The sequence below is a fragment of the Callorhinchus milii genome, unplaced genomic scaffold (assembly GCF_018977255.1).
Source record: "Callorhinchus milii isolate IMCB2004 unplaced genomic scaffold, IMCB_Cmil_1.0 Scaffold13, whole genome shotgun sequence".
Lineage (NCBI taxonomy): Eukaryota > Metazoa > Chordata > Chondrichthyes > Chimaeriformes > Callorhinchidae > Callorhinchus > Callorhinchus milii.
The window spans coordinates 18,597,231-18,623,926 of NW_024704754.1; the positions used below are offsets into that span (position 1 = coordinate 18,597,231).

A 26,696-nucleotide genomic window follows, 5' to 3' on the forward strand; every position below is an offset into this window, starting at 1 on the left:
TCTCCATATATTTATATGCGACATGTGTCTATCTCCATAATCATACCCACTTCCCCAACATGGTCATTCTAAAACCGTTTGCATTACCTCAAGAAAAGAATATCATCCTTGCCAATGGTTGTAATAAAAATTACTAACCACTGTATTTGGGGATGGTGTCATTTCAATGGTTCATTGGGAACCCTTATTATTTATTCAATGATAACAACAGGCTGTAGAATGTTTTGCATTTCTGTACGTAATTCTGTTTTGCCCAATGATCAACGCGATTGTATGATACAATCATAATAATAAATAATTTTCCTAAATTATCTGACATAAAGCCTTGCATTATTCCACTGTAGTAACGCAGACTGTGAACATAACCCTGGAAAGCAGAATTCGTGACATCGTATTGGCGGTTCTCCAGGAATGCTCGTTCAAGCATTTTGTCCAAGAACACAACGACATGGAGAAGCATACCTGGGAATAAACAACTTTTCATTGCTGTGCTGTCACATGGGACGGGGGGGGGGGGGGGGGGGGGGGACACCAGCTGAATTTTTCGGGGCTATAAACCAATGAAAGCAATTCTTTAGCGCATCTTACTTTTAGATTACAGTAATTCGGAGGCCACGGATATAATCTTCTATAGTATATTTTTTGTGAACATTCAAATGTTTTAGAATCGCTTTTTCAGCATAGAACAGACTATTCGGCTAATGTAGCATGAATTGGCAATAGATTGTCCCTGAACGTTAATCAATATTACCTCTAGCACTTTTCTATTAATGTATAATGAAACCTCTGGTTTTAAAGATATTTAGCGCTTTACAAAATTGGTTACCTGATACCCTCATCGTATGTATGCCTGCGAGGGGATAAATGCAATTTCATGATATCAATTGAAATTACTATAATCGGGTTGCCACGAGCTAATGAATGTCTCACCTATGCCAATCAATATCTGTTGTTGCCGACACCTCTTTCCTGCTCAAATTCTTTAGTAAAGTTGGTGTCAGTCACTTTGATAGTACTTGTGAGTGCATTGGAATTGCAAGTACTTAAAAAGAGAAAGTCGCTTTTGGCTGATTCCGGAGACAAACAGACGTTATAATTGTAGGCCCCGGGCATGGAAACTCTTTCCCGAGCTCCAGTGTAATTTAGAGATTCTGCCGGTGCTCGATTCCGAATGGATGCATCTCTGGTACTTCTTAAATTCCTGTGAGTCCAACAACAATATATGGAATTGTACCCGTAAATGCCGTTTCTATCCTGATGGCATTTGATAGCAACCAGCAAAATTATGGTCAGTAGAAATATCAATGTCGTTGACCCGAAAGCAATTATCAAATAAAGGTTCAGATCGGAAAAAGGATTAGCTGGACTGTGAACCAAGTCAACGCGTTCCAAATGTTTTTCAGTCGCATTGGTGGCTACTGAAAAGGAAACAGTTACGGAGACTGAGAGGGAAGGTTGTCCATTGTCATTCACCCGAATGGACAGAACCTGTGCTGCCGCATCTTTATCCAAATATCTGCGGATTGTTTTGACTTCTCCAGAAAAGAGTCCCACGCTGAATAAGCTGGAGTCAGTGGCTTTCACCAGACGGTAAGAAAGCCGTGCGTTCTGCCCCGAATCTGCATCTGTTGCGATTATCTTGGTCACCAAATAGCCTGGATAAATAGATTGGGACTTTAACCCAATTGATATCGATCCATTCCAAGCTAAGGGTGAGATAATCACTGGAGCATTGTCATTTTGATCCAAGATAATCACTTTCACTGCGCATTTGCTCCAGAGAGGAGGAACTCCAGAATCCTTGGCTTGAACTTGGAACTGAAATGTCTTTTGCTGCTCGTAATCGAACGATTGTAGCGCGTGGATATTCCCAGTGTTTGAGTTGATGCTGATGTAAGTAGACACAGGAATCTCCATAACCCGGGTTGGTAATACAGAATACGATACATGTGCATTCTGGTCTAAATCGGGATCCAATGCAGTAACTGTGAAAATAGAAGCCCCGGGTGCGTTGTTCTCTGACACATAAACTGTATATGAGGGTTGTGTAAATCGGGGGGCGTTGTCGTTTATATCAGAAACTGACACCATTATTGTTTTGTTTGTCAAAAGAGGCGGAGATCCAGCATCCCAGGTTGATACCAATATGTTGTAGGTGGAAATGGTTTCACGATCCAGTACGCCACTGCTCACCAGCCTGCAGTGGTTCTTGGAAGTCAAATGTAATTTGAAAGGTATGTTCGTGGGAATCTGACAGTGAACTTCCCCATTTTTCCCAGAATCCCTGTCTGTGACACTGATCAAAGCTATCAGTGTTCCGGATTCAGCGTTTTCAGGGATTGTGTTGGACAATAAGGTAACTTTTATCTCAGGGGCGTTATCATTCATGTCCAATATGCTCACCATCACCTTGGTATGTCCGGTCATAGTTGGTGCGCCACTGTCCATAGCTTGTACAGCAAGTTCGTAACCGTTTGATTCTTCAAAATCCAGGACTCCTTTCACTCGAATCTCGCCGGTTTCTGGCTCCAGACTAAACAACTCGCGCACTCTTTGAGAAGCATGATTACTGAAATAATATTTTACTGCGCCGTTGCTACCTTCGTCCACATCGATGGCATTGATTTTGATCACCAATGTGTCCTCAGCTGCATTTTCCGGTAAACTCGTTTTGTACAGTTCATGATCAAATACAGGTACGTTATCATTGGCGTCCACCACATTAATAATAATTTTAGCTGTGCCAGATCTCTCTGGTATCCCACCATCAATCGCTGTCAGGGTTAGTTTAAATTCTGACTGCCGTTCGCGATCCAATGGTTTTTCCAATAATAACTCGCATATTATCTTACCATCACTTGTAACCTGTACGTTTAGATTAAAATATTCATTTGAACTGATTTGATACGTTCTGATTGCGTTTTTACCGACATCCGGGTCGTATGCGCTTGCGAGAAGGAAGCGAGCTCCTGGTGCTATAAACTCAGCGATTTCCAAGAAAAAATCACTCTTCGGGAAACTAGGTGAATTATCATTAATGTCTAGTATCTCGACAGCCACACGGTGCACTTCCAAAGGATTTTTGACTATTACCTCGAAAGAAAGAGAACAGGTGGAGCTCTGACAAAGCTGCTCCCTGTCAATTCTTTCATTGACAAAAACAATCCCATTCTCCGAATTTACCTCAAGGTATTGTGTTCTTTCTTCGGAGACCAGTCTGAATTTCCGAGCCGATAATTCTCGAAGGTTTAATCCCAAATCTTCGGCGATATTCCCCACAAAGGCGCCGTGCTCCAGTTCCTCGGGGATTGTGTACCGAATCTCTCCACAAACCAAGTCCGGGGCATAAAGCAAGAAGATAAAATACGTTGCCAAGCGGTTTAACATCCTTTTACTGCTTGGCTCTGCCATTCCATGCATTCCAGTTTAAAACGAATAGTCTGAAATATAACTTAGTCCGTTATATTACCAAAATCCGACTCTTAAAGTGGAAATATTGAATGTAAATCCAGAAATACAAAGACTCGGCCTTTGTCTGTCCGATCAGAGTTCCAACGCGCAAATGCAGTCTGTCTCTCTGAGTCTGTCCTGCGTTATGGCGATGGGGGAGGGCCGATGGATCTCCAAGAACGTTTCAGCTTCTTATTGGTAGACAGCGACACAAAGAGTCACATCCAATAACTGCATCAAGTGTTATTTAAAGCTGGCTTGGTTTTATTCGCATTCATATTCTGTTACAAACCAATATTCCATTGCGTAAAAATACAGCCTTTATACTGTTGCATTTTTCAAAAAAACAGCACTAACATTTTAAAGTGTAATTTTGTATTTTTTCTGCAAATAACATATTGCGAATCTTTCCCCCAAGCAGTCTTGAATCAAATCATCAATTCTTAGTCGATTAACATGACTTGCGTGTTCTGGTTCAGTTTAATTACAGCAATATTGGACTTTGAAGAGTGAAGATATTCGGCCCTATGCATTTTTTTAACTTAGCATAACACTTCTATAATAAACACGGTGAAAAATCAGACGAAACTCGCCGAACTGAACAGACACAAAAAGCTGATCTGAACTCTTAAACTGCATTATTTTTCGTGATATTTTCTATAATGCTGCAATATTGATTTCTGTATCTAAATATTTACGGTTTTCTCGTGTTACCAATATGTTTTATGATTGCAGATAGATACGTTTCAAAAGAAATGCGTTTTATTTCAGGCGTTTGGCGAACATTCTACGGAAAAATCAGTACAGGAGAGACAAAGAAGACTGTACAATAATCTCCACTGTGCTGTAGTTCTGGCTCAGTGTGGAGTAGGTACCCACACGAGATGGCACAATTCGCAAGAGAGAAGTTCGCAGGTTTATCAGGAAAACCTAATCATCAAGATGTTCCACTCCAACAAACTATAATTAACGCTGTATAATAGTTTCAGTAAAAACGTGTTCTGCTTTGGAAAGGTTGTTTTATTCATTTATCTTCCTGCATCTATATGGCGTAAACTATCTGTTCATGTTTGTGCAACATGTGACCTGGTTAGAAATGATATTAACTATCCTACAATTAACAGAAAAACAAGTAACTACTTTGTACCAGAACTGTATTCTAATTTATCCCCCACCACCCCGAATATAGAGGAATGATATGCTTTCTATGTTTTGTAATACGAATATTTTGTATTCCCTAGTCGATGTGATTATCATAACTTGTTTAAGGTTGTCCATTGTACTAAAATAGCTTTTCTGAATATCACTTTATGATTGTATATTTACTACAGATTCACACACATATGGTGGGATGAAAATGTCTGCACATGCACACCTAAGTATCATATGTTTGCAGTCTGCGAAATAAACAGTCGTATAAATACATTTATCTAAATTTGGAATTTGAATACCCTCTTGAGTGAATCAACGTCTATAATCGGCAGCACTAGTTTTCTGGCATATTGCTTTGTCGACTTTGGTGGTCAGTGACCTCGATATTACTCTTGGGAAGGGTTGAATTGTAACTTCTTAAAAACAGAAAATCACTCTTCGCTGACTCTGGAGAGAGACACACCTGATAATTATAAACTCCAGGATTATATCCAGTGTAATTCAGACATTCGTTTGGTGCGGATCCGTGATCAGAAACATTTCTCGAACTCCTGTATCCCCAGCAGCATATTGCAGTATCGCAACCGTAGTTGGTTTTTCTGTCCTGATGACATTTGACAGCAACAAGGGCAACTATTGCCACTAAAAATATAAATGAAGTTGATGCTAAAGTGATGATCAAATACACATTTAGATCAGAGAAGTTATCTGGCTTTGTATACAAATCATTACGCCCAAGGTGATTTTCAGTAACATTCTCCACAATGGAAAAGGAAATGGTGACAGAGGCGGAGAGCATTGGTTGGCCATTGTCTTTTATCGTTATGATCAGACTTTGAGTCGTGAAGTCTTGGTATGAAAAGCTGCGAGTCGTTCTGATTTCCCCAGAGTAAAGCCCCACACTGAATAAACTGGGATCAGTAGCTTTGAGCAACTTGTAGGATAGCCTCGAATTTTGCCCAGAATCGGCATCAGCCGCGACTACCCTCGTGACCAAGTAACCCGTCGGCGCTGATCTGGGCACAGTTTCCACTGCGACCGATCCGTTCCGGGTTAAAGGCGAGATGACCACCGGCACGTTATCGTTTTGATCCAAAATAATGACGTTGATTGTCGTGCTGCTGCTCAGTGGAGGGACTCCGGCATCGCGGGCTTGAACCTGGATGTGGAAGCTCTTCAGTGCTTCGTAATCAAAAGAGCGCAGCGCGTAAACGTCCCCATTGTTCGAGTTCACACTGATATAAGCAGATGTCGATTCGCCCTGAATAAAACTATCCAACAAAGTATATGTGACATAAGAATTCGCATCCAAATCGGGGTCGAGGGCGGTGAGTGAAAAAATAGAAGCGCCGGGAGTGATATTTTCTGTCAGGTAGACTGTGTATGAGGGCTGCTCAAACCGTGGCGCGTTATCATTGACGTCTGACAAGGACACGCAAATAGTTTTGTTTGCGTAAAGAGGCGGAGACCCTGTGTCCCAGGCCAGGACTGTTACGTTATACGTAGGGGTGGACTCGCGATCCAAAGGCCCGTTAGTGACGAATTTATATTGGTTTTCCGAAGATGATTGAAGTTTAAAAGGAACGGTGTTTGAGATCCGGCAATGCACCTGTCCGTTTTCTCCAGAGTCTCTATCCGAAACACTGATGAGCGTTATCACTGTCCCCGGGGCCACGTTCTCGGGCACAGTGCCGAAAGCTGATGTCAGTTTTATTTCAGGAGGATTATCATTCACGTCAATTATTTCCACCAAAACTTTGCAATGCCCCTTCATGGCGAGTTGACCATTATCTGTGGCTTGTATAGCGAGTTCATAAACCTTTGCCTCTTCAAAATCCAATCTTCCTTGTACTGTAATTTCTCCGTTTCTGAGTCCAAACTGAACAGTTCACGAACTCTTTGGGAAGCGTGATTACTGAAGGAATATGTCATCTCGGCGTTTGCACCTTCATCCAAATCATCAGCATTAACTGTGGCCACTGAGGTACCCGTTGGCGAGTTTTCTGACAATCTTGCTTTATACAGTTGTTGATCAAACGCAGGCGCGTTGTCATTTGCATCTAACACTGTGATAATAATGCGAGCGGTGCCTGATTTCTCGGGGAAACCTCCATCAATCGCTTTCAGTATTAACTGAAAGGTTGCCTCCGTTTCCCGGTCCAAAGATTTCTCCAACAATAACTCGGCAACTTTATTTCCATCACTCGTTGTCTGCATATTGAGGCCGAAGCACTCGTTTGAACTGATCTCGTAATTTTTAATAGTGTTGGTGCCCACATCAGGATCGTACGCGCTCTCCAGAGGGAAGCGAGCTCCCGGGGCGATGGACTCGCCGACCTCCAAGATAAAATCACGCTTTGGAAAACTGGGCGAATTGTCATTCACGTCCAATATCTCTACCTCCACCCGATATATTTCCAAAGGATTTTGGATGGTAACCTCAAAAGAAAGGGAGCAGGTGGGGCTCTGAGCACAAAGCTGCTCTCTGTCGATTCGCTCATTAACACATAAAATTCCAGTGTCCAAATTTACCTCGAAATGGCGTTTGTTGCCTTCAAAGACCAGCCGCAAGTCCCGAGCTGACATCGTCCGAGCATCCGTTCCTAAATACTCAGCGATATTCCCCACAAAGGCTCCGCGCTCCAGTTCCTCGGGAATCGAGTAGCGAATCTGACCGTCAGCCACGTCCGAGAAACACAACAGGAAAATTAAATGAAACGCCCAGCGTTTAAATACCCTTCTGCTGTGTAGGTTCGCCATCTTACTTACTTTCTGAATCCGAGTTGAAAATAAATCAGAACGCAAATCTCTTGTGATTCGGCGATTTTGCTAACATTGCCAATATATATTTCTGATGAATATTGGTATTTAGTCCACACAATGAGGAAAATGGAAGATCCCCGGAGCTCTGAGCATTGCAGCGAGATATAAAGAAAGGAACAACTGCGCTCTTCCCTGCGTTTTTTGTGCCGGATGATGGAGGAGGAGGGAAGGCGATGGATCTCTAGCGACGTTTCCCTTCTTGATTGGTAGACAGCGACACAAGCAGCCTCACCCAATAATTACAATCTGCGGTTCTTAAAGCAAGGCTGCATCTTCCCAAAATATGGATAATTACAACGAGCGTAACGATGAGCCCTCCACACCCAAAATAATAATACAAATCATCATTACATTTGATACAGCGTCTTATCGCGTTGTTGAGACGTCTTAAAGCGCTTCTAAAAAAATACTACGAAGTAAATTGACTGCACCTTTTGTGGGCGAAAGACGGCAGCCAGTTGCGCACAGCAGTGTCCCAAAATAGTCGTTGAATAAGTGGCCATATTTTTTATGTGGGTGATAAGATAGTCAGTAACAGATCTAACAGGGAGTTTAGGAGGAACTTCTAAATAGGCCCAGAACACCCACAAGTATTTCGAAGGATCTTGCTTCCCGTCTTTTATTTTTTTTAGAATATTTCTTATTATTGACAATCGAAATATCACACTACAGCTAGTAAAAATGCAACCACGGACTATATGAAACTTCGCATTTATAGACAATGTTTCACCCTCACCATGCATATGTCACTGTGTCAACACGTCAAATATACTGCTGTTACATGGATCCATCACAAAACTACATCAGTGCCCGTCATTGGTAGTTGCTGGTGTCACCAACATTGACATCACCAAGAGGTAGAGTTGGATTACAGGCTTTCAGAAACAGGAATTCACTCTTAGATGACTCTGGAGATAAACAGACCCTAAAATTATACTTATCAGGAACCGGAAGCGTCTCCCCACCCCCAGTATAATTTAAATATTCTTTTGCCGTCGGTCTCCTGTAAACAGCACTGTCTGAACTCTGAGGTCTGAGACAGCAACAAGCCGAGGTGTTGTAGTCTCGGATTATAGTGCTGTCTTGTTTGCATTTAATGGTCACCAGGCAAGTTATTATGACGAGAAATATCAAGGACGTCGTTCCCAAACCAATTATTAAATACAGATTTAAATGCGAAAAATATTCAACGGTTACCGGCTGTTCATTTCGTTCAAAGAATTGTTCAGTCACGTTGTCCAGAATCTGAAAGAGTATTGTGAGTGTGGTGGACAGGCTGGGTTGTCCATTGTCCTTTACCAAGAGGACCACTCTTTGGAAAGCGACATCCACATCAAAAATACTTCGAGTTGTTGTGATTTCTCCTGTGAGAGGGTCCAATTTGAAGAGACTGGGGTCGGTGCAGTCCATTAACTTGTAGGAAAGCCGTGCGTTCTGACCTGAATCTGCATCTGTAGTTATTACCTTTGTGACTGTGTAGCCCGGATAGGTTGACTGAGGCGCTATCTCCACGTTTGCTGAATTATTCCACGTTATAGGCGAAACAACAACCGGCGCGTTATCATTTTGATCCAGAATGATAGCATTCAGGGTGGCAATGCTGTTCAGCGAGAGAACCCCACCATCCCGAGCTTGAATATGGATCTGAAAGTGTTTCAGTTTTTCGTAGTCAAAGGAACGCAGCGCGTAAAGGTTCCCACTTTTCGAGTTGATGCTAACGTAAGCAGACGTGTTGTGCCAATTGCTCTCTTGGACAAAATAGGAGACCTCGCCATTCTGGTTCAAATCACGATCAACAGCCTCCACCGTAAATATAGAAGCACCGGGAGAGTTGTTCTCTGTCAGGTACACGTTGTATGACGATTGAGTAAATTGTGGAGCGTTGTCGTTTACATCGGAAACCGTCACCGAAATAATTTTGGTTGTTGAAAGCGGGGGAGAGCCTTCGTCCCAGGCTAAGATGGACACGTTGTATAGAGCAACCGTTTCGCGATCCAATGTGTCACTGGTAACCAATTTATAACGGTATTTAGAAGATGTTAAAAGTTTGAATGGAACGTTCCTCGCCAACTGGCAGTCAATCTGTCCGTTTTTGCCGGAATCTCGATCGCTTACCGTGATCAGGGCAATTACAGTTCCTGGAATAGCATCTTCTGCGACCATGCCAGACAACGATGTTAGTTTTACATCGGGAGCGTTATCATTGATATCAATTATTCCGACAAAAACTTTGGCATATCCTACCAGTGCCATAGCTTGCGGGGCATTGTCCACCGCTTGTACATCAAGTTCATACATATTTGATTCCTCGTAATCCAGTACGCCTTGAACTCTAACCTCTCCCGTTACCGGATCCACATTAAATAATTTGCGGACTTTCGCCGAGACGCGATCACTGAAAGAATATGTCACCTCACCGTTTTGCCTTTCATCTAAATCGTCAGCTTGTATTCTGATCACTAACGTATCCTTGGGTGTATTTTCGAGCAAGTTCGCCCTGTATATCTTTTCACTGAAAACGGGCGCGTTGTCGTTCGCATCCAGGACAGTGATAAAAACCTGAGCTGTGCCAGATCTGTGCGGGATGCCGCCATCAATGGCCGTCAGCGCCAGCTGGAAGGTTGATTGCTGTTCGCGATCCAAGGTCTTCTGCAAGACTAACTCGGCGGTTTTAGCACCATCACTCCTCGTCTCGATTTTTAGGCCAAAATGCTCATTTGGGCTTATTTGGTAAGTGCTTATTGTGTTTATCCCCACGTCCGGATCGTGCGCGCTCTCAAGAGGGAAGGATGTTCCCGGTGCAACCAACTCAAATATTTGCAAGGTAAAGCGACCCTTAGGAAAACTCGGTGAATTATCGTTTATGTCTAATATCTCCACTTCGACGCGGTACATTTCCAAAGGATTTTCGACCGACACGTCGAAGGAAATGAAGCAGGTAGAGCTCTGTCCACAAAGCTTTTCTCTGTCGATTCTCTCATTCACAAACAAAATCCCATTCGGCATATTTACCTCCAGATAGCGCTTCCGATCGTCGGATACCATTCTGAGCTTGCGAGCTGACAACCGATGAACGTCCAGTCCCAAATCCTCAGCGATATTTCCAATAAAAGCATCCTGCTCCAATTCCTCGGGAATCGAGTACCGAATTTGTCCGGAAACCAAGTCGGAGACCATGAGAGAATAAAGAGACCAGAAGAGAATGAAAGACGCCCTGTTGTTCAAAACACTCGCCATTTTCGTCTCCGTTTAAATTTGGTTCAAGTACAGCTATGTTTCCTCGAATCTTTCAAATTCACTATATTTTCAAACCACACATTCTGTTATTTAATAAGTGGTGAAATCGATGTTAAACTGAACATTCCAAGGCTTCCAGCTCATTTTTTTCCCGAACATGGCTGCACAACGCAAACGCAGGCACCATTCGACTGTCTCTGTCACAGGACTGTTCTGCGTTTTTGTAAAGGGGGTGTGGGGTAGATCTCTCGCAGCGTCTCAGCTTCTTATTGGGAGACAGCGACACAAAGAGTCCCGACCAACAACTGCACTGAGCATTTCTTAAAGCGAGAATACATGGAAGTGTAATGCCAACGAACTATTGTTAGCATTCTATGAACCAAATCTCATATGTGTCGTTATGATTTTTTTTAAGAAACACTGAATGTATCATAATGTGGCATAAGTTCAGCAATTCAAGTAATCAACTACTTTCACAGTTCGAGAATTTGTACTTAATGTAGAATGCATCTATCCATACGAGGTCATGGGTCACGTTTTGTTCACTTAACAGTAGATAATGTAAACTTAACAAAGTAGTCTCCAAATATGAATGTTATAGACAATACCCAACTTTAATCATAAAAGAAAATGTGAAGCCAACACCTGACCCGGTTGGGGAAAGAAGTTCAGCAAACCCTGGCTGATAGTTATAAAGGGATTAAGTTAGGAATCCAAATTTCTCCTTACATTTTATAAAGCATCTTTCTCAATTTGGGTGCAAGCGGGAAGCAAGTGAATAACCAAAATTCTTAAATTATTTGATCTACTACAAAAGCAACACATGCATCTTTAAGCAGTTAAATATGTTCCTCATTTAATCATCATACCTGCTTCAATCCTACATGGGGTATGTATCAGCAATTAAAACCTATGTGCTATTGGGTTAGGACATAAGCTTTTCAACTTGGGACCTAAATATCAATCCAATCTAAATGAAATAATTACCCTTTGTTTCTAACATGATAGAGTCTGAACTAGAATTTCGTAAAGACAATCCTTTATGTTTGATATCCATATGTCTCAAAACATTTCACAAAGTTTTTCCGTCATGAGAGAAAATGTGCCTCATGCTGAACCCCCATCACTAAAAGTGTCTTCCGCTGTTTTATTGCGCACGTGGAAATGGGACTAGAAAAGTTTACCCAATAGCATTTTTGTTACCATCCCAATCAGTAACCCGTTCAAACACAGAAATTCTGAAAAAAAATGCTCCTTCAGTTTTTATCTTAAAATAATTCTATATCCACCGTTCAAAGGTTGTTTCCGTAGGTTGACGCGTGGATGGAATTTAACATGTTAATCTAAGTGAATCAATACCTATTTCCGGTGGTATGTATTTCCTGGCCGATTTCTTTTCCCATATTGGTATCAGACATTTTGAGGGTGCTATGGGGTAGGGTTGGAGCATATGTTTTTAGAAACAGAAAATCTGTTTTGGATGAATCTGGAGAAACACTGAATCTGTAATTGTAAGACCCAGGGATGGGGACACTGTCTCTAACCCCGGTATAGTTCAGACAATCTTTAGGTGCAGATCTCCGCATAAAACCATTGCTTGAATCTCTCATTGTGCAACAGCAGAAACTACAGTCGTCTCCGTTGTCACTATCTTGGTGGCATTTGATGGCAATAAGCACCATGATAGTCAAAAGAAATATAAAGGAAGTTGAGCCCAAAGTGATAATTAAATACAGATTCAGATCAGAAAAATTATTAGCGTTTTCCAGAACGTTACTACGTTCAAAGTATTTTTCTGTTACATTGGCCACTATTGAAAATGCGATAGTCACTGTGGCAGAGAGACTTGGCTGCCCGTTGTCATTTACCGAGATAAGGAGATCTTGGGTGGTGGCATCATGGCTCGATACACTGCGGATTAACTTGATTTCTCCAGTTTTGAGTCCCACGCTGATTAGACTGGGATCAGTGGCTTTACGCAGCTGATATGAAAGCCGTGCGTTCTGACCAGAATCAGCATCAGTCGCCATTACTTTGGTCACCAAGTATCCCGCTGGTGCTGACTGGGGCACTGGACCCACGGTTGCTGATCCGTTCCGTGTTACAGGGGAAACCACCGCGGGAGCGTTGTCATTTTGATCCAAGATAATCACATTGACTGCGGCGCTGCTGCTCAGTGACGGGGATCCGGAATCCCGCGCCTGAACTTGGATCTGAAAGTGTTTTAGCCGCTCGTAGTCAAAAGAGCGCAGCGCGTAAATGTTCCCACTTTTCGAGTCAATACTGACGTAAGGAAAGGACGTCATTCCCTGTATGGGATTCTCCAGGATGGAATAGGACACGTGGGAATTCTGGTCTAAATCCGGATCCAAAGCTGTAACTGATAGAATGGAGTCACCGGGAGCGTTGTTCTCCATCACATATGCAGTGTATGAGGACTGGTCAAACCGGGGCGCGTTGTCATTGATATCCGACACAGTCACTAGGAGGGTTTTATTGGACGAAAGAGGGGGCGATCCCGAGTCCCAGGCTAAGATAGAGATGTTATAAACGTGGACCTTTTCACGATCCAACATTTGGCTCGTGACTAATTTGTAGTGGTTCGCTCGACCTTTCTGCAGCTTAAATGGAATATTCGCAGGAATCTGACAAACAACGTCACCGTTTTTACCCGAATCGCGGTCTGTCACACCGATCACAGCGATCACAGTCCCGGGCGCAGCATTTTCGGGTACCTTACCGGACACTGAGGTGAGTTTTATCTCAGGACTGTTATCATTCACATCAATCAGCGTGACAACAACTTTGGAGTGTCCCGCCATTGCCGGAGCGCCGTTGTCTACAGCTTGCACAGTCAGTTCGTAAACCTTGGATTCTTCAAAATCCAGTGCCCTTTGAAGTCGGATCTCTCCAGTGTTTCCGTCAATAGCGAACAATTCTCGCTCTGTTTGTGAGACATAATTGCTGAAAGAATATCTTACCTCAGCATTTGCTCCTTCGTCCAAATCACCAGCTTTAACTTTCGTCACTAAAGTACCCAATGGCGCATCTTCTACCAAGCTGACTTTGTATAACTCGCTATCAAATACGGGTGCGTTGTCATTTGCGTCCAGTACATTAATCGAGATCTGAACTGTGCCCAATCTCTGTGGTCGGCCACCGTCAAAGGCTGTCAACACCAGCTGAACGCTTGACTGTCTTTCGCGGTCTAAAGATTTCTCTAACAACAACTCGGGGACGTTTCTTCCATCGCCTCTTGTGTATAATTTCAGGCCGAAGTGCTCATTTGAGTTTATCTGGTAAGTGCTTACTGTGTTCGTCCCCACGTCGGGATCTTGCGCCATCTCCAGAGGAAAACGGGCGCCTGGTGCGACCGACTCCGCAATCTGTATGGAAAATGAGCTCTTCGGAAAGGACGGGGAATTGTCGTTTATGTCTAATATTTCGACTTCGAAATCATGCACTTGTAAAGGGTTTTCCATCATTACCTCAAAGGAAAGGAAACAGGTCGAGCTGGGTCCACAGAGCTGTTCTCTGTCGATTCTTTCGTTCACGAATAAAATCCCATCGTCCAGGTTCACCTCCAAATATCGCCTTTTATTGTCAGAGAGCAGACGGCATTTTCGAATGGCCAGTTCCCGGATCTTCAATCCCAAATCTTCAGCAATATTCCCTACAAAGGCGCCGAGTTTCAGTTCCTCGGGAATTGAGTACTGAACGTGTCCAGTCGTTAAATCTGAGACCATTATGAGGAGAGCGAAAGACGCCCAACGGCTGTGTACATTCGCCATCTTTGGCGGAGTTCCGTAACACAGTTTCCACCAATGCTGTTTTCTTTTTCACTGCAAAACCGCTTTGTTGATGAATGCAAATGCCGTTGAACTTGGACACCAAAATCACTCGGCTTCAGTCATTCTGGGCATGGCTCCGTAATGCAAACGCAGGCACCGTTCGTCTCTCTCTCTCTCTCCCTCTCTGATTATGGTCTGTTCTTTGTGAAGGGAAGGGGGTAGATCTCTCGCAACGTTTCAGCTCCTTATTGGCGCACAGCGACACGAAGAGCCCCGACCAATAACTGCACTAAGGTTTTCTTAAAGCTGGTTTGCATGAAAATCCTACCCAGGGATATATTATATTATCGACCACGCTCAAAATTCTCAAGGTATAAGTAGAATTTAATCAAATTTACATTTAGTATTACTTTCTTACTTTTAAACGTGGTGGTGGGGGTGGGGGGAGCAACTTGTTGCCATGTAAGGTACATCGATCCTGATGGTAAAATCCTGTGGTTTCCATAATTTTTCCCCACTTCAACCAGTAGCATTTTCCTCTTCATATTCTAGTGCGACAAACAAACATTTTCCATTTCCTTTTAGGTCTTATTTAAAGGTATCTTCCTTATTCCCAAATAAATAATAAGGTAATGGATCCAGGAATATGACGTCAAATAGTGCTATCATTTGAAGCACCAGACAACAAATGATTTTGTTCTTGCACTTTCTCAATGCGCCATTATTGAGCAATTGATACCATTCACGCTTTGGAGGAACGTTTTCTCCGGGATTGTAATTTTTTGTCAATTTGGGTCCAAAATACAGTCAATTTAAGGTAATAATTTAAGCCAACGGCACCATTTGCTATGGGAAATATGCAAAGATGGTGGCCTATTAGGAATCGTATTAGGAAATTAGGAATTGTCCTTCCCCAGATCACTTATTTCTAACTGAATGCAATGTTTCCAAATTGGTGTGAGCAAAACGGCCATTAATCTTCCACCAAATGTATATACGCTTAGAAATTAAAGAAAAACTCACATAGAAAGCCAAAAATCTTATACAGATTTAGAAGAAGGTGTTACTCCTGAAATACGCTGAAATAACCTTCTGGCAAGAAGAAAGATATAGTTTTATTCTAGCTCTCCTGTTCCCTGACCTCAGCATACGCTTTGCAGTCTCTAGGCATCCAAAAGAAGAACATGCACTCAATTATCAACGCTACTAGCATTGATAAATCAACATCTAATGTTTCTATCTGTTACTATATGAATAGAGTTTCATTTTTAAAACAAATACTTGAACCACTGCAAATGAATCAATATCCATTGTCTTCCTGGCCACGTTCTTTTGCCATATTATTATCAGACATTTTGAGGGTGCTATGGGGTAGGGTCGGAGCATATGTTTTTAGAAACAGAAAATCTGTTTTGGATGAATCTGGAGAAACACTGAATCTGTAATTGTAAGATCCGGGGATGGGGACACTGTCTCTAACCCCGGTATAGTTCAGACATTCTTTAGGTGCAGATCTCCGCATAAAGCTATTCCCTGAATCTCTCATTCTACAACAACAGAAACTACAGTCGTCTCCGTTGTCACTATCTTGGTGGCACTTGATGGCAATAAGCACCATGATAGTCAAAAGAAATATAAAGGAAGTTGAGCCCAAGGTGATAATTAAATACAGATTTAAATCAGAAAAATTGTTAGCGTTTTCCAGAACGTTACTACGTTCAAAGTATTTTTCTGTTACATTGGCCACTATTGAAAATGCGATAGTCACTGTGGCAGAGAGAGTTGGCTGCCCGTTGTCATTTACCGAGATAAGGAGATCTTGGGTGGTGGCATCATGGCTCGATACACTGCGGATTAACTTGATTTCTCCAGTTTTGAGTCCCACGCTGATTAGACTGGGATCAGTGGCTTTACGCAGCTGATATGAAAGCCGTGCGTTCTGACCAGAATCAGCATCAGTCGCCATTACTTTGGTCACCAAGTATCCCGCTGGTGCTGACTGGGGCACTGGACCCACGGTTGCTGATCCGTTCCGTGTTACAGGGGAAACCACCGCGGGAGCGTTGTCATTTTGATCCAAGATAATCACATTGACTGCGGCGCTGCTGCTCAGTGACGGGGATCCGGAATCCCGCGCCTGAACTTGGATCTGAAAGTGTTTTAGCCGCTCGTAGTCAAAAGAGCGCAGCGCGTAAATGTTCCCACTTTTCGAGTCGACGCTGACGTAAGGAAAGGACGTCATTCCCTGTATGGGATTCTCCAGGATGGAATAGGACAAGTGGGAATTCTGGTCTAAATCAGGATCCAAAGCTGTCACTGATAGAATGGAGTCACCGGGAGCGTTGTTCTCCATCACATATGCAGTGTATGAGGACTGGTCAAACCGGGGCTCGTTGTCATTGATATCAGAAACTGACACCAGAATTGTTTTATTTGTGGAGAGAGGGGGAGACCCCGAGTCCCAGGCTGTTATAGATACATTGTAGAATTCGACTTTTTCGCGGTCCAACATATTGTTCGTTACCAATTTATATTGGTTCGTTGGAGATTTCTGCAGTTTAATCGGTAGATGTTGAGGAATCTGACATTGAACCTCTCCATTTTTCCCCGAATCCCTGTCTGCTACGCTGATCGCAGCAATCACAGTCCCTGGCACCGCATCCTCCCGCACAGTGCTGGATACTGAGGTTAATCTGATCTCAGGAGCGTTATCGTTCACATCAATTAGAGTGACAACAACTTTGGAGCGCCCTGTCATGGCGAATGCACCATTATCCACAGCTTGCACATCAAGTTCAAACACGTTTGATTTTTCATAGTCCAATATGCCTTGAACCCTGATATCTCCAGTTTTCGGGTCCAACGTAAATAATTCTTGCTCTTCCTGTGCGGCGTGTTCACTGAACGAGTATCTTATCTCAGCATTGGCCCCCTCGTCCAAATCTTAGCTTGAACTTTTGTCACAAACGTACCCCGGGGCGCGTTTTCTACCATACTGACTCTGTATTCCTCACGGTCAAATTTAGGTACGTTGTCATTTATGTCCAATACATTGATTACAATCTGAGCTGTGCCAGATAGTGCTGGGCTTCCGCCGTCAAAGGCCGTTAGCACAAGCTGAAAAACAGACCTTCTTTCGCGGTCCAATGGCTTCTCTAAGAACAACTCGGCCACTTTTTTCCCATCCCTCCTGGTCTGCATTTTCAGGCCGAAATTCTCGTTTGAACTGATCTGATAGGTACTGACTGTGTTAGTCCCCACATCGGGATCTTGCGCCCTCTCGAGAGGGAAGCGCGCTCCTGGTACAATGGACTCTGCGACTTGTATGGAGAAAGAGCTCTGCGGAAACCTGGGAGAATTGTCATTTAAATCTAAAACCTCCACTTCAAAACCAAACATTTCCAAAGGATATTCTACCCTTACCTCGAAGGCAATTGAACACACGGAACTCTGCCCACAGAGCTGTTCTCTGTCTATTCTTTCGTTCACAAATAAAATCCCATTATCCAGATTCATGGCCAAATACTGTTTGTTGTTATCGGAGAGCAGCCGGCATTTGCGAGTCCTCAGTTTCTGTACCTTCAATCCCAAATCTTCTGCAATATTCCCCACGAAGGCGCCGTGTTTCAATTCTTCCACAATCGAATACCGAATTTGTGCGGAAAGCAAATCTGAGAATATTATCAGGAAAATGAAAGACGCCCAGCAGCCGAGTCCATGCGCCATTTTGGCTGGATTTTTATACAAAAAAGATGCGTAAGCACCAAAACAATTTTGCTGATTTACAAAGCACATTTGTTAATGATTCAAAATACCCACATGAGACCGCAGCACTTGGAAACAATCGAACTGAATCGTCCTGAACACTGCTCCACGGCGGAAACGTTTGTCTTCCCTCTGTGATTGTGGTCGGTCTTTTGTGAGGTTGGAAAAGGGGGTAGATCTCTTGCAGTCTCCAAGCTCCTTATTGGCAGACAGCGACACGAACAGCCTTGACCAATAATTGCACTAAGCTTTTCTTAAAGCTGTACTGCGCCAACATCACATCAACAAACCATGATATTTTGGTACTGCCCAATTAAAGTATTGACAAGTACACTTAGACATTAATAAGCTTGATTCTTTAATATTGTTTTGACAATTGGTAGAACATATTGCATTCTAATGTACGTCACGCTGCTAATCTTCTCTGGTGTCCTGTTGGAAAGAAACTGGTGGCGTTATAATCCAGCGATTGGCCACTGAAACTCAACCATATTTCAGACAAAAAAACGCTTCTCTGTTCAATGTCGTTTTAAATTATGTTAAATAAAGAAAGTATGGAACCATATTAATAAGCCTATCATCAGTCTATTTGACCATGAATGATGCTTTAAATGCGCAAAGATTCCACCCTCTTCCGACAAATAAGGCGACCATCCAAATTCGGGGAATACGGTTGTAATATTCTCTTTCATCTAATAAAGGTTACAGACATGTCTTGGATCTGGTTATCCAAAACTGAAAAGGGCATTTCCCCATTCTTGTCCACATTAGGGTGCAAGGTGGTAATTGTACATAATGAGGCAATTGGAGTATTTGTTCTTTGTCACATGCGCTTTACACTGGATGAAGACTGGATGCATTCATGGACCTCAAAGGACAACAGGTCTCAATTAATTCGGAATGCTCTGATGGTATTTAGTGGACGTTTGCAAACCGGAGCCTCGCTTCAAAATAGGGTCAAGGTGCGTTGACGTTAAACATTTTTTTTAAAAAATTCGGTGTTGTCTGGAGTGGTAGGAATCTTGTTTGAGGAAAAACAATTGAAATTCGAGAGATCTCTGGCAGCGTTTCAGTAACTTATTGGCGACACAATGAGTCTCGCCCAATAACTGCATCGTTCGTTGCTTAAAGCGACCACAGTGAGTCGCTCGATTGTTATACTCTGGAGCCAAAAATACTAAGAGCCAATATGTAATAATTTACTTTCTTTATTAACTTTCTTTTGAAATGTTTATAAACGTTTTACCACCACGCAAACGAATAACGCATAGCATTAGGAATGCAAAAAACAGTGAGCTACATTCATAAATATCTTTTTTTCAAACCAGAAGAAAAAACAACACCAGAAATAAACTGTTCTGCACATTAGAAAGGTCGACATTGCCTAATATTTATCAACGGTAACATTAATTGTGCGTCAAATGATTTGAGAATATATTGCAAAGTTCCTCTAAGAACAGCTGTATTCTGTGAATAAAACATGCACTTGTATGATGGGGGCACTGGAATAACCATTTGACATCTGCTCAGAGCAGGAACAGACTGAAGAAATAACTAAGAACAATATTACTAACATTTCTAACATATGAACATTAGGAGTTCTGCTTAAAACAAGGTGCTATGTCATTTATATCAAATATAAGCTTGGGCAACAATGTAAATTGCTTCCATGTTTCCCAATAGAAAAACAAATTAGGCAATAACAAAGAGCAACGATCCTTCCCAGCATATAAATGCGCTCCTATATTATTTACATAACTAAATTTCACGACAAAGAGTTTGTTGGTGAAGAATGATACTACCACTGAAACAAAAAATGTTCCAGTTGATGGTTCTGGATACGTATTGCGCTTGATTTTGTATGTTACTGTTGGTCTCAAGTATGAAGAAGGAGTCCCAAAGGCAATGACGTTTTTGACAAAAGTATCAGATTGCATTAAAGTTAAAAATTAGTCATTCGACAATCGTCATTAGGAAATCCAACACTCCAACTGCACCTCAATACTTCGATACGTTTACCCATATACAAGAGAACGTTGGATACATTTTACAGTTCCCAGAGATATTTCAACAGTATCACAAAGTCATTAACTGTAGATTTTTTTTCAAAACTCCCCCACTGCTACTTGGAATGCATACGATGGTTTACTTTTATATTGTCAGCATTGAATTTGGGCTTGATGGTCCTTCGGATGTCTGTTAGCCACTCACGGGTAGACAAAGTAATGTGGTATTGGTCAACAAGTCCAGAACCAACTCTGTATTCGGAGAATATCAAAGCAAATCACATTGGCATTAAAGACAGGTTACACAAAAGTAGAGATGAATTCAAACAAATAAATCTTTCGCATATTACGCAAAATGTGACAAAGCTTTCCAAAAATTATCGCCCACATTATGAAACTACTGCTTAATTCGTGTCTGGCGGTTGTGTTGTTGACACTGACATCGCTGTAGGGCAAAGTGGCAGTGTAGGGCTTGAGGTACAGAAATTCGCTCTTGGATGACTCTGGAGATAGGCAAATGCGGTAATGGTAAGGTTCAGCTCCAACTCCAGAATAATTTACAGATTGATGTGATGCAGGCTTTCGACTAAAGTTATCTTTAGAAATCTCCTGTCCCAAACAACAACAAACTGTGCATCTGTATCCTCCAGTAATATTTCTGTCTTGTTTACACTTGATGGCAACCAGTAGAATTATAGTGACAAGGAATATCAAGGACGTCGATCCTAAACCCACGATTGCATAAAGATTTAGATGCGAAAAACGGTCCCGAGTTTTGATTCGGTCACTTAGTTCAGCACAATATCAGTGACATTGGATAGGAGAGAGAAGAGGAGAGTGGCCGTGCTGGACAGGCTGGGCTGTCCATTGTCCTTCAACAAAATGACCAGACTCTGTGTGGTGGCGTCTTCCTCCAACAATCTTCGCAGTGTTCTGATCTCTCCAGTGAGCAGCCCCACACTGAACAGACTGGGATCAGTGGCGTCCATCAGCTGATAGGAAAGCCGTGCGTTCTGACCAGAATCTGCATCAGTGCCCAACACCTTAGTGACTAAATAACCTGGGTATGTTGACCGTAGTGGTATCTCCACTGCTGTGGAGTTGTTCCTTGTTACAGGTGAAACAATAAATGGCGCATTGTCATTTTGATCCAGGATTATAACATTCACGAATGCAACATTACTCAATGGGGGAAACCCACCATCCTGAGCTTGAACTTTGATCTGGAAATGCTTCAGTTGTTCATAGTCAAAGGAGCGCAGTGCGTAAATGTTACCGCTCTTGGAGCTGACACTGATGTAAGCGGTGGCAGACACGTCTTGGATCTGACTCTCCACAACAGAATAGGAGATTTCCCCGTTCTGCTCCACATCCGGATCTAAAGCGGTCATTGCAAACATGGAGGCCCCGGGAGTGTTGTTCTCCATCAGGTAAACGTTATAGGAAGATTGCGTGAACTCTGGAGCGTTGTCATTCACATCAGAAACCGTCACCAATATTGTTCTGTTTGCTGAAAGCGGTGGGGTTCCTCCGTCCCAGGCGAGAATGGAGATGTTATACGATGATTCTTTCTCTCGATCCAATGTCTCACCCACAACCAACTTGTACTGGTTGTTCGGAGACTTTTGAAGTCCAAATGGGATGTTCATAGGAACGGTGCAGTGAACTTCTCCGTTTTCTCCAGAATCTCGATCTGTTACACTGATCACAGCCACCACAGTCCCGAGTGTAACATCCTCTGGAACTACACGAGATATCGAACGCAATTTTATCTCAGGAGCGTTATCATTCACGTCAATCAGTTTGACAACAACTTTGGCATGACCCGCCATGGGAGTCGTTCCCTTGTCTGTCGCTTGTACATAAAGCTCATATACATTCGCAACCTCAAAATTCAGAACACTTTGAACTTTTATCTCACCAGTTTCAGAATCCAACTGGAAAAGCTTTCGCCCTCTATCGGAAGAATGACTGGAAAAGCTATATTTTACCTCAGCATTTGCACCCGAGTCTAAATCGACAGCATTGATTTGTATCACTACGGTCCCCTTCGGTGTGTTTTCCTGAATGCTCGTTGTGTATGTTTCATGGTCGAAAACAGGTGCATTGTCATTCATGTCTACTACAGTAATACTAATCTCTGCTGTGCCAGACCGCTGGGGATTTCCACCATCAATGGCCGTCAGGACGAGCTGAAACGCTGATTCCCGTTCGCGATCCAATACCTTCTCCAGCAGCAACTCCACAATTTTACTGCCATCATTTCTCGTTTGCACCTTCAAGCTGAAATGCTCATCGGAACTGATCCGGTAATTAATGATGGTGTTCACACCGACGTCAGAATCATGCGCGCTCTCGAGAGAGAAGCTTCCGCCTGGCAAAATTGACTCAAACATGTGTAAGGAATATATAGCCCTTGGAAATCTGGGGGAATTGTCATTAATATCCACGATCTCTACCTCAATAGGATGCACCTCTAAAGGATTGTCAACCGCTGCTTCAAAGGAAAGGGAACAGGTCGGGCTCTGTCCACACAGCTCTTCTCTGTCGATTCTTTCATTCACAAATAAAATCCCATTTTCAAAATTTACCTTCAGATACTGACGGCTGTCATCAGAGACCAGTCGGAACTTGCGGACCAGCAATTTTTCAACGTTTAATCCTAAATCTCTCACGATATTCCCAACAAAGGCGCCTTGCTCCAGTTCCTCGGGAATCGAGTAGTGAATTTGCCCCGATACCAGGTCCGACACAAACAACAGCAAAATGAAAGCCGGCCCGCAGCTGAGCGCATTCGCCATTCTTCTGCGATGCGATTTTCTTTGTTCCCAACAGCGATGAGCTTCCTGTTACATTGCAAAATGTATGTTTTCACGCGTTTAAATACCGACATTAATGTGGAACCTTGAACTCCGCTAGATCTGCCTTTCTGAAGATGGCTCCGCGGCGCAAACGCAGGGACTGTTGTGGTGTTTCCGCTGCGATTCACTTCAGCCTTTTGTGGTGGGGGAGGGGGTAGATCGCCCCCAACGTCTCGGCTCCTCATTGGTACACAGCGACACGAAGAGTCCCAACCAATAACTACATTACACTCTTCTTAAAGCTGAACTAAAATTTATTATATCATCGAAAATGTATTCTTCTCACGTACTATCAAAATACATGTTGGGGTACACCTGGCTATAATTATTTTATAATTTGAGCTTAATTGTCATACAGTAAATATAACCAGAGAAGACATTTATGACCATTGACACTGACATAGTATATGTGAATCTATCAATAGTTGTCATAACTTGTTGATATTCCTGAAACATACAGCTGTCAACTGCTAAATGCATTTTATGCCAATGTCAGAATTTTAACATTGAAATAATGACATGCAAATAAACTGTTCCATTTACAATATTTCTGTAAGTCTCTCAAACATGAACAGAATCGACATAGTTGGAAAACATGAAAAGTGTGAAGCAATATCTGTTTAGGATGAAATTTACCGAAATGCAACTTCAAGGCGGTACAATGGGGATGTTACTGACACGCACAGGTATGAATAACAAGTTGTTTTTTACGCACCCCCAAATCTATACCAACTTACCATGAATAAGAATAACAATAAACCTTGCATTTGATATAGCGATTTTCATGTCTTCTCGACGTCTCAAAGCTCTTCACAGAATAGACTGTAAAGTGAATTGACCATATATTTGTAGGCGATTCTCGTTCAACAGGAGTAAATAAGCATCACTCATTTTTACCAACTATTGTTTAAATTCGTGTCTGACGGTTGTGTTGTTGACACTGACATCACTGTAGGGCAATGTGGCAGTGTAGGGTTTGAGGTATAGAAATTCGCTCTTGGATGACTCTGGGGATAAGGAAATGCTATAATGGTAAGGTTCAGCTCCAACCCCAGAATAATTTACAGCTTGATGTGGTGCAGGCCTTCGATTAAAGTTATCATTAGAATATCCCTGAACCAAACAACAACAAACTGTGGAGCTGTAACCTTCTGTAATATTTCTGTCTTGCTTACACTTGATGGCAACCAGCAGAATTATAGTTACAAGAAATATAAGGGAAGTTGATCCTAAACCGACGACTGCATAAAGATTTAGTTTCGAAAAATATTCCAGATTGTTGGATCGGTCACTTGGTTCAGGCACAATATCAGTGACATTGGATAGGAGAGAAAAAAGGAGAGTGGCCGTGCTGGACAGGCTGGGCTGCCCATTGTCCTTCACCAAAATGACCAGACTCTGTGTGGTGGCGTCTTCCTCCAACAATCTTCGCAGTGTTCTGATCTCTCCAGTGAGCAGCCCCACACTGAACAGACTGGGATCAGTGGCGTCCATCAGCTGATAGGAAAGACGTGCGTTCTGACCAGAATCTGCATCAGTGCCCAACACCTTAGTGACTAAATAACCTGGGTATGTTGACCGTAGTGGTATCTCCACTGCTGTGGAGTTGTTCCATGTTACAGGTGAAACAATAAATGGCGCATTGTCGTTTTGATCCAGGATTATAACATTCACGAGGCAACACTGCTCAATGGGGGAAACCCACCATCCTGAGCTTGAACTTTGATCTGGAAATGCTTCAGTTGTTCGTAGTCAAAGGAGCGCAGCGCGTAAATGTTTCCGCTCTTGGAGCTGACACTGATGTAAGCGGTGGCAGACACGTCTTGGATCTGGTTCTCCACAACAAAATAGGAGATGTCCCCGTTCTGCCCCACATCCGGATCTAAAGCGGTCACTGCAAATATGGAGGCCCCGGGAGTGTTGTTCTCCATCAGGTAAACGTTATAGGAAGATTGCGTGAACTCTGGAGCGTTGTCATTCACATCAGAAACCGACACCAACATAGTTCTGTTTGCTGAAAGCGGTGGCGTTCCTCCGTCCCAGGCGAGAATGGAGATGTTATACGTGGATTCTTTCTCTCGATCCAATGTCTCACCCACAAGCAACTTGTACTGGTTGTTGGGGGAATTCTGAAGTCTAAATGGGATGTTCATAGGAACCGTGCAGTGAACTTGCCCGTTTTCATTAGAATCTCGATCCGATACACTTATCAATGCAACCACCGTACCTGGTGCAGCATTCTCTGGAACTACACGTGATATGGAACTCAGTTTTATCTCAGGAGTATTGTCGTTCACATCAGTTACCTTGACAACAACTTTGGCATGTCCCACCATTGGAGGAGAACCGTTGTCTGTGGCTTGTACATAAAGATCATAAACGATTGATTCCTCATAGTCCAGGACTCCATAAACCTTTATCTTACCAGTTTCCGACTCCAACTTGAAAAGCTCGCGCCCCCTTTCGGAGGAATGCCTGGAAAAGCTATATTTTACCTCAGCGTTTGTACCTGCGTCTAAATCGACAGCGCTAATTTGTGTCACTGAGGTTCCCTTCAGCGTGTTTTCTGGAATGTTTATTCTGTATATGTCATGATCAAAAACAGGTACGTTGTCATTTGTGTCAAGTACAGTAATACTAATCTCAGCTGTGCCAGATCTCTGAGGGTTGCCACCGTCAATGGCTGTCAGGGTGAGCTGAAACGCTGACTCCAGTTCGCGATCCAAAGCCTTCTCTAACAATAACTCCACAATTTTACTACCGTCGCTTCTCGTCTGCACATTGAGGCCGAAATAATCGTTAGAACTGATCTGGTAAGTGCTGATTGTGTTCACGCCGACATCAGAATCATGGGCACTCTCCAGAGGAAAGCTTCCTCCCAGCGCAATTGACTCGAAAATTTGCAAGGGAAATGTATCAGTCGGAAATCTGGGTGAATTATCATTGATATCTAAAACCTCCACTTCAATAGAATGCATTTCCAAAGGATTGTCGACCGCTGCTTCAAAGGAAAGGGAACAGCTCGGGCTCTGTCCACACAGCTCTTCTCTGTCGATTCTTTCATTCACAAATAAAATCCCATTTTCAAAATTTACCTTCAGATACTGACGGCTGTCATCAGAGACCAGTCGGAACTTGCGGACCAGCAATTTTTCAACGTTTAATCCTAAATCTCTCACGATATTCCCAACAAAGGCGCCTTGCTCCAGTTCCTCGGGAATCGAGTAGTGAATTTGCCCCGATACCAGGTCCGACACAAACAACAGCAAAATGAAAGCCGGCCCGCAGCTGAGCGCATTCGCCATTCTTCTGCCTTGCGATTTTCTTTGTTCCCAAAGCGTTCAGCTTCTTCCTCGATATGAAAATATATGTTTTCACGCATTAAAATACCGACAATAATGTGAAACCTTGAACTCCGCTAGATCTGCGTTTCTGAAGATGGCTCCGCGGCGCAAACGCAGGGACTGTTGTGGTGTTTCCGCTGAGAATCATTTCAGGCTTTTGTGGTGGGGGAGGGGGTAGATCGCCCCCAACGTCTCGGCTCCTCATTGGTACACAGCGACACGAAGAGTCCCAACCAATAACTACATTACACTTTTCTTAAAGCTAGA

General features: G+C 42.9%; 3 protein-coding genes across 3 annotated transcripts; all 3 read right to left on the reverse strand.

Moving 5' to 3' along the window:
* Positions 1-939: 939 nt before the first annotated feature.
* On the reverse strand, positions 940-18,179 carry LOC103184156 (protocadherin Fat 4-like). The gene is given in 7 exon segments (XM_042340097.1): positions 940-3,404; positions 4,957-6,474; positions 6,477-7,374; positions 8,623-10,639; positions 12,022-14,436; positions 15,806-17,399; positions 17,402-18,179. Coding segments are annotated over 7 exon segments (11,685 nt in total).
* A 1,289-nt stretch (positions 18,180-19,468) lies between these two features.
* LOC103184155 (protocadherin alpha-C2-like) lies at positions 19,469-23,046 on the reverse strand. Its single transcript, XM_042339977.1, is given in 2 exon segments — positions 19,469-21,024; positions 21,027-23,046. Coding segments are annotated over 2 exon segments (2,499 nt in total). The 5' UTR covers positions 23,026-23,046; the 3' UTR covers positions 19,469-20,524.
* Positions 23,047-23,921: 875 nt separating this feature from the next.
* Positions 23,922-26,399, reverse strand: LOC121850043 (protocadherin-10-like). Its single transcript, XM_042340005.1, is given in 2 exon segments — positions 23,922-24,767; positions 24,770-26,399. Coding segments are annotated over 2 exon segments (2,403 nt in total). The 5' UTR covers positions 26,391-26,399; the 3' UTR covers positions 23,922-23,985.
* Positions 26,400-26,696: the final 297 nt, after the last annotated feature.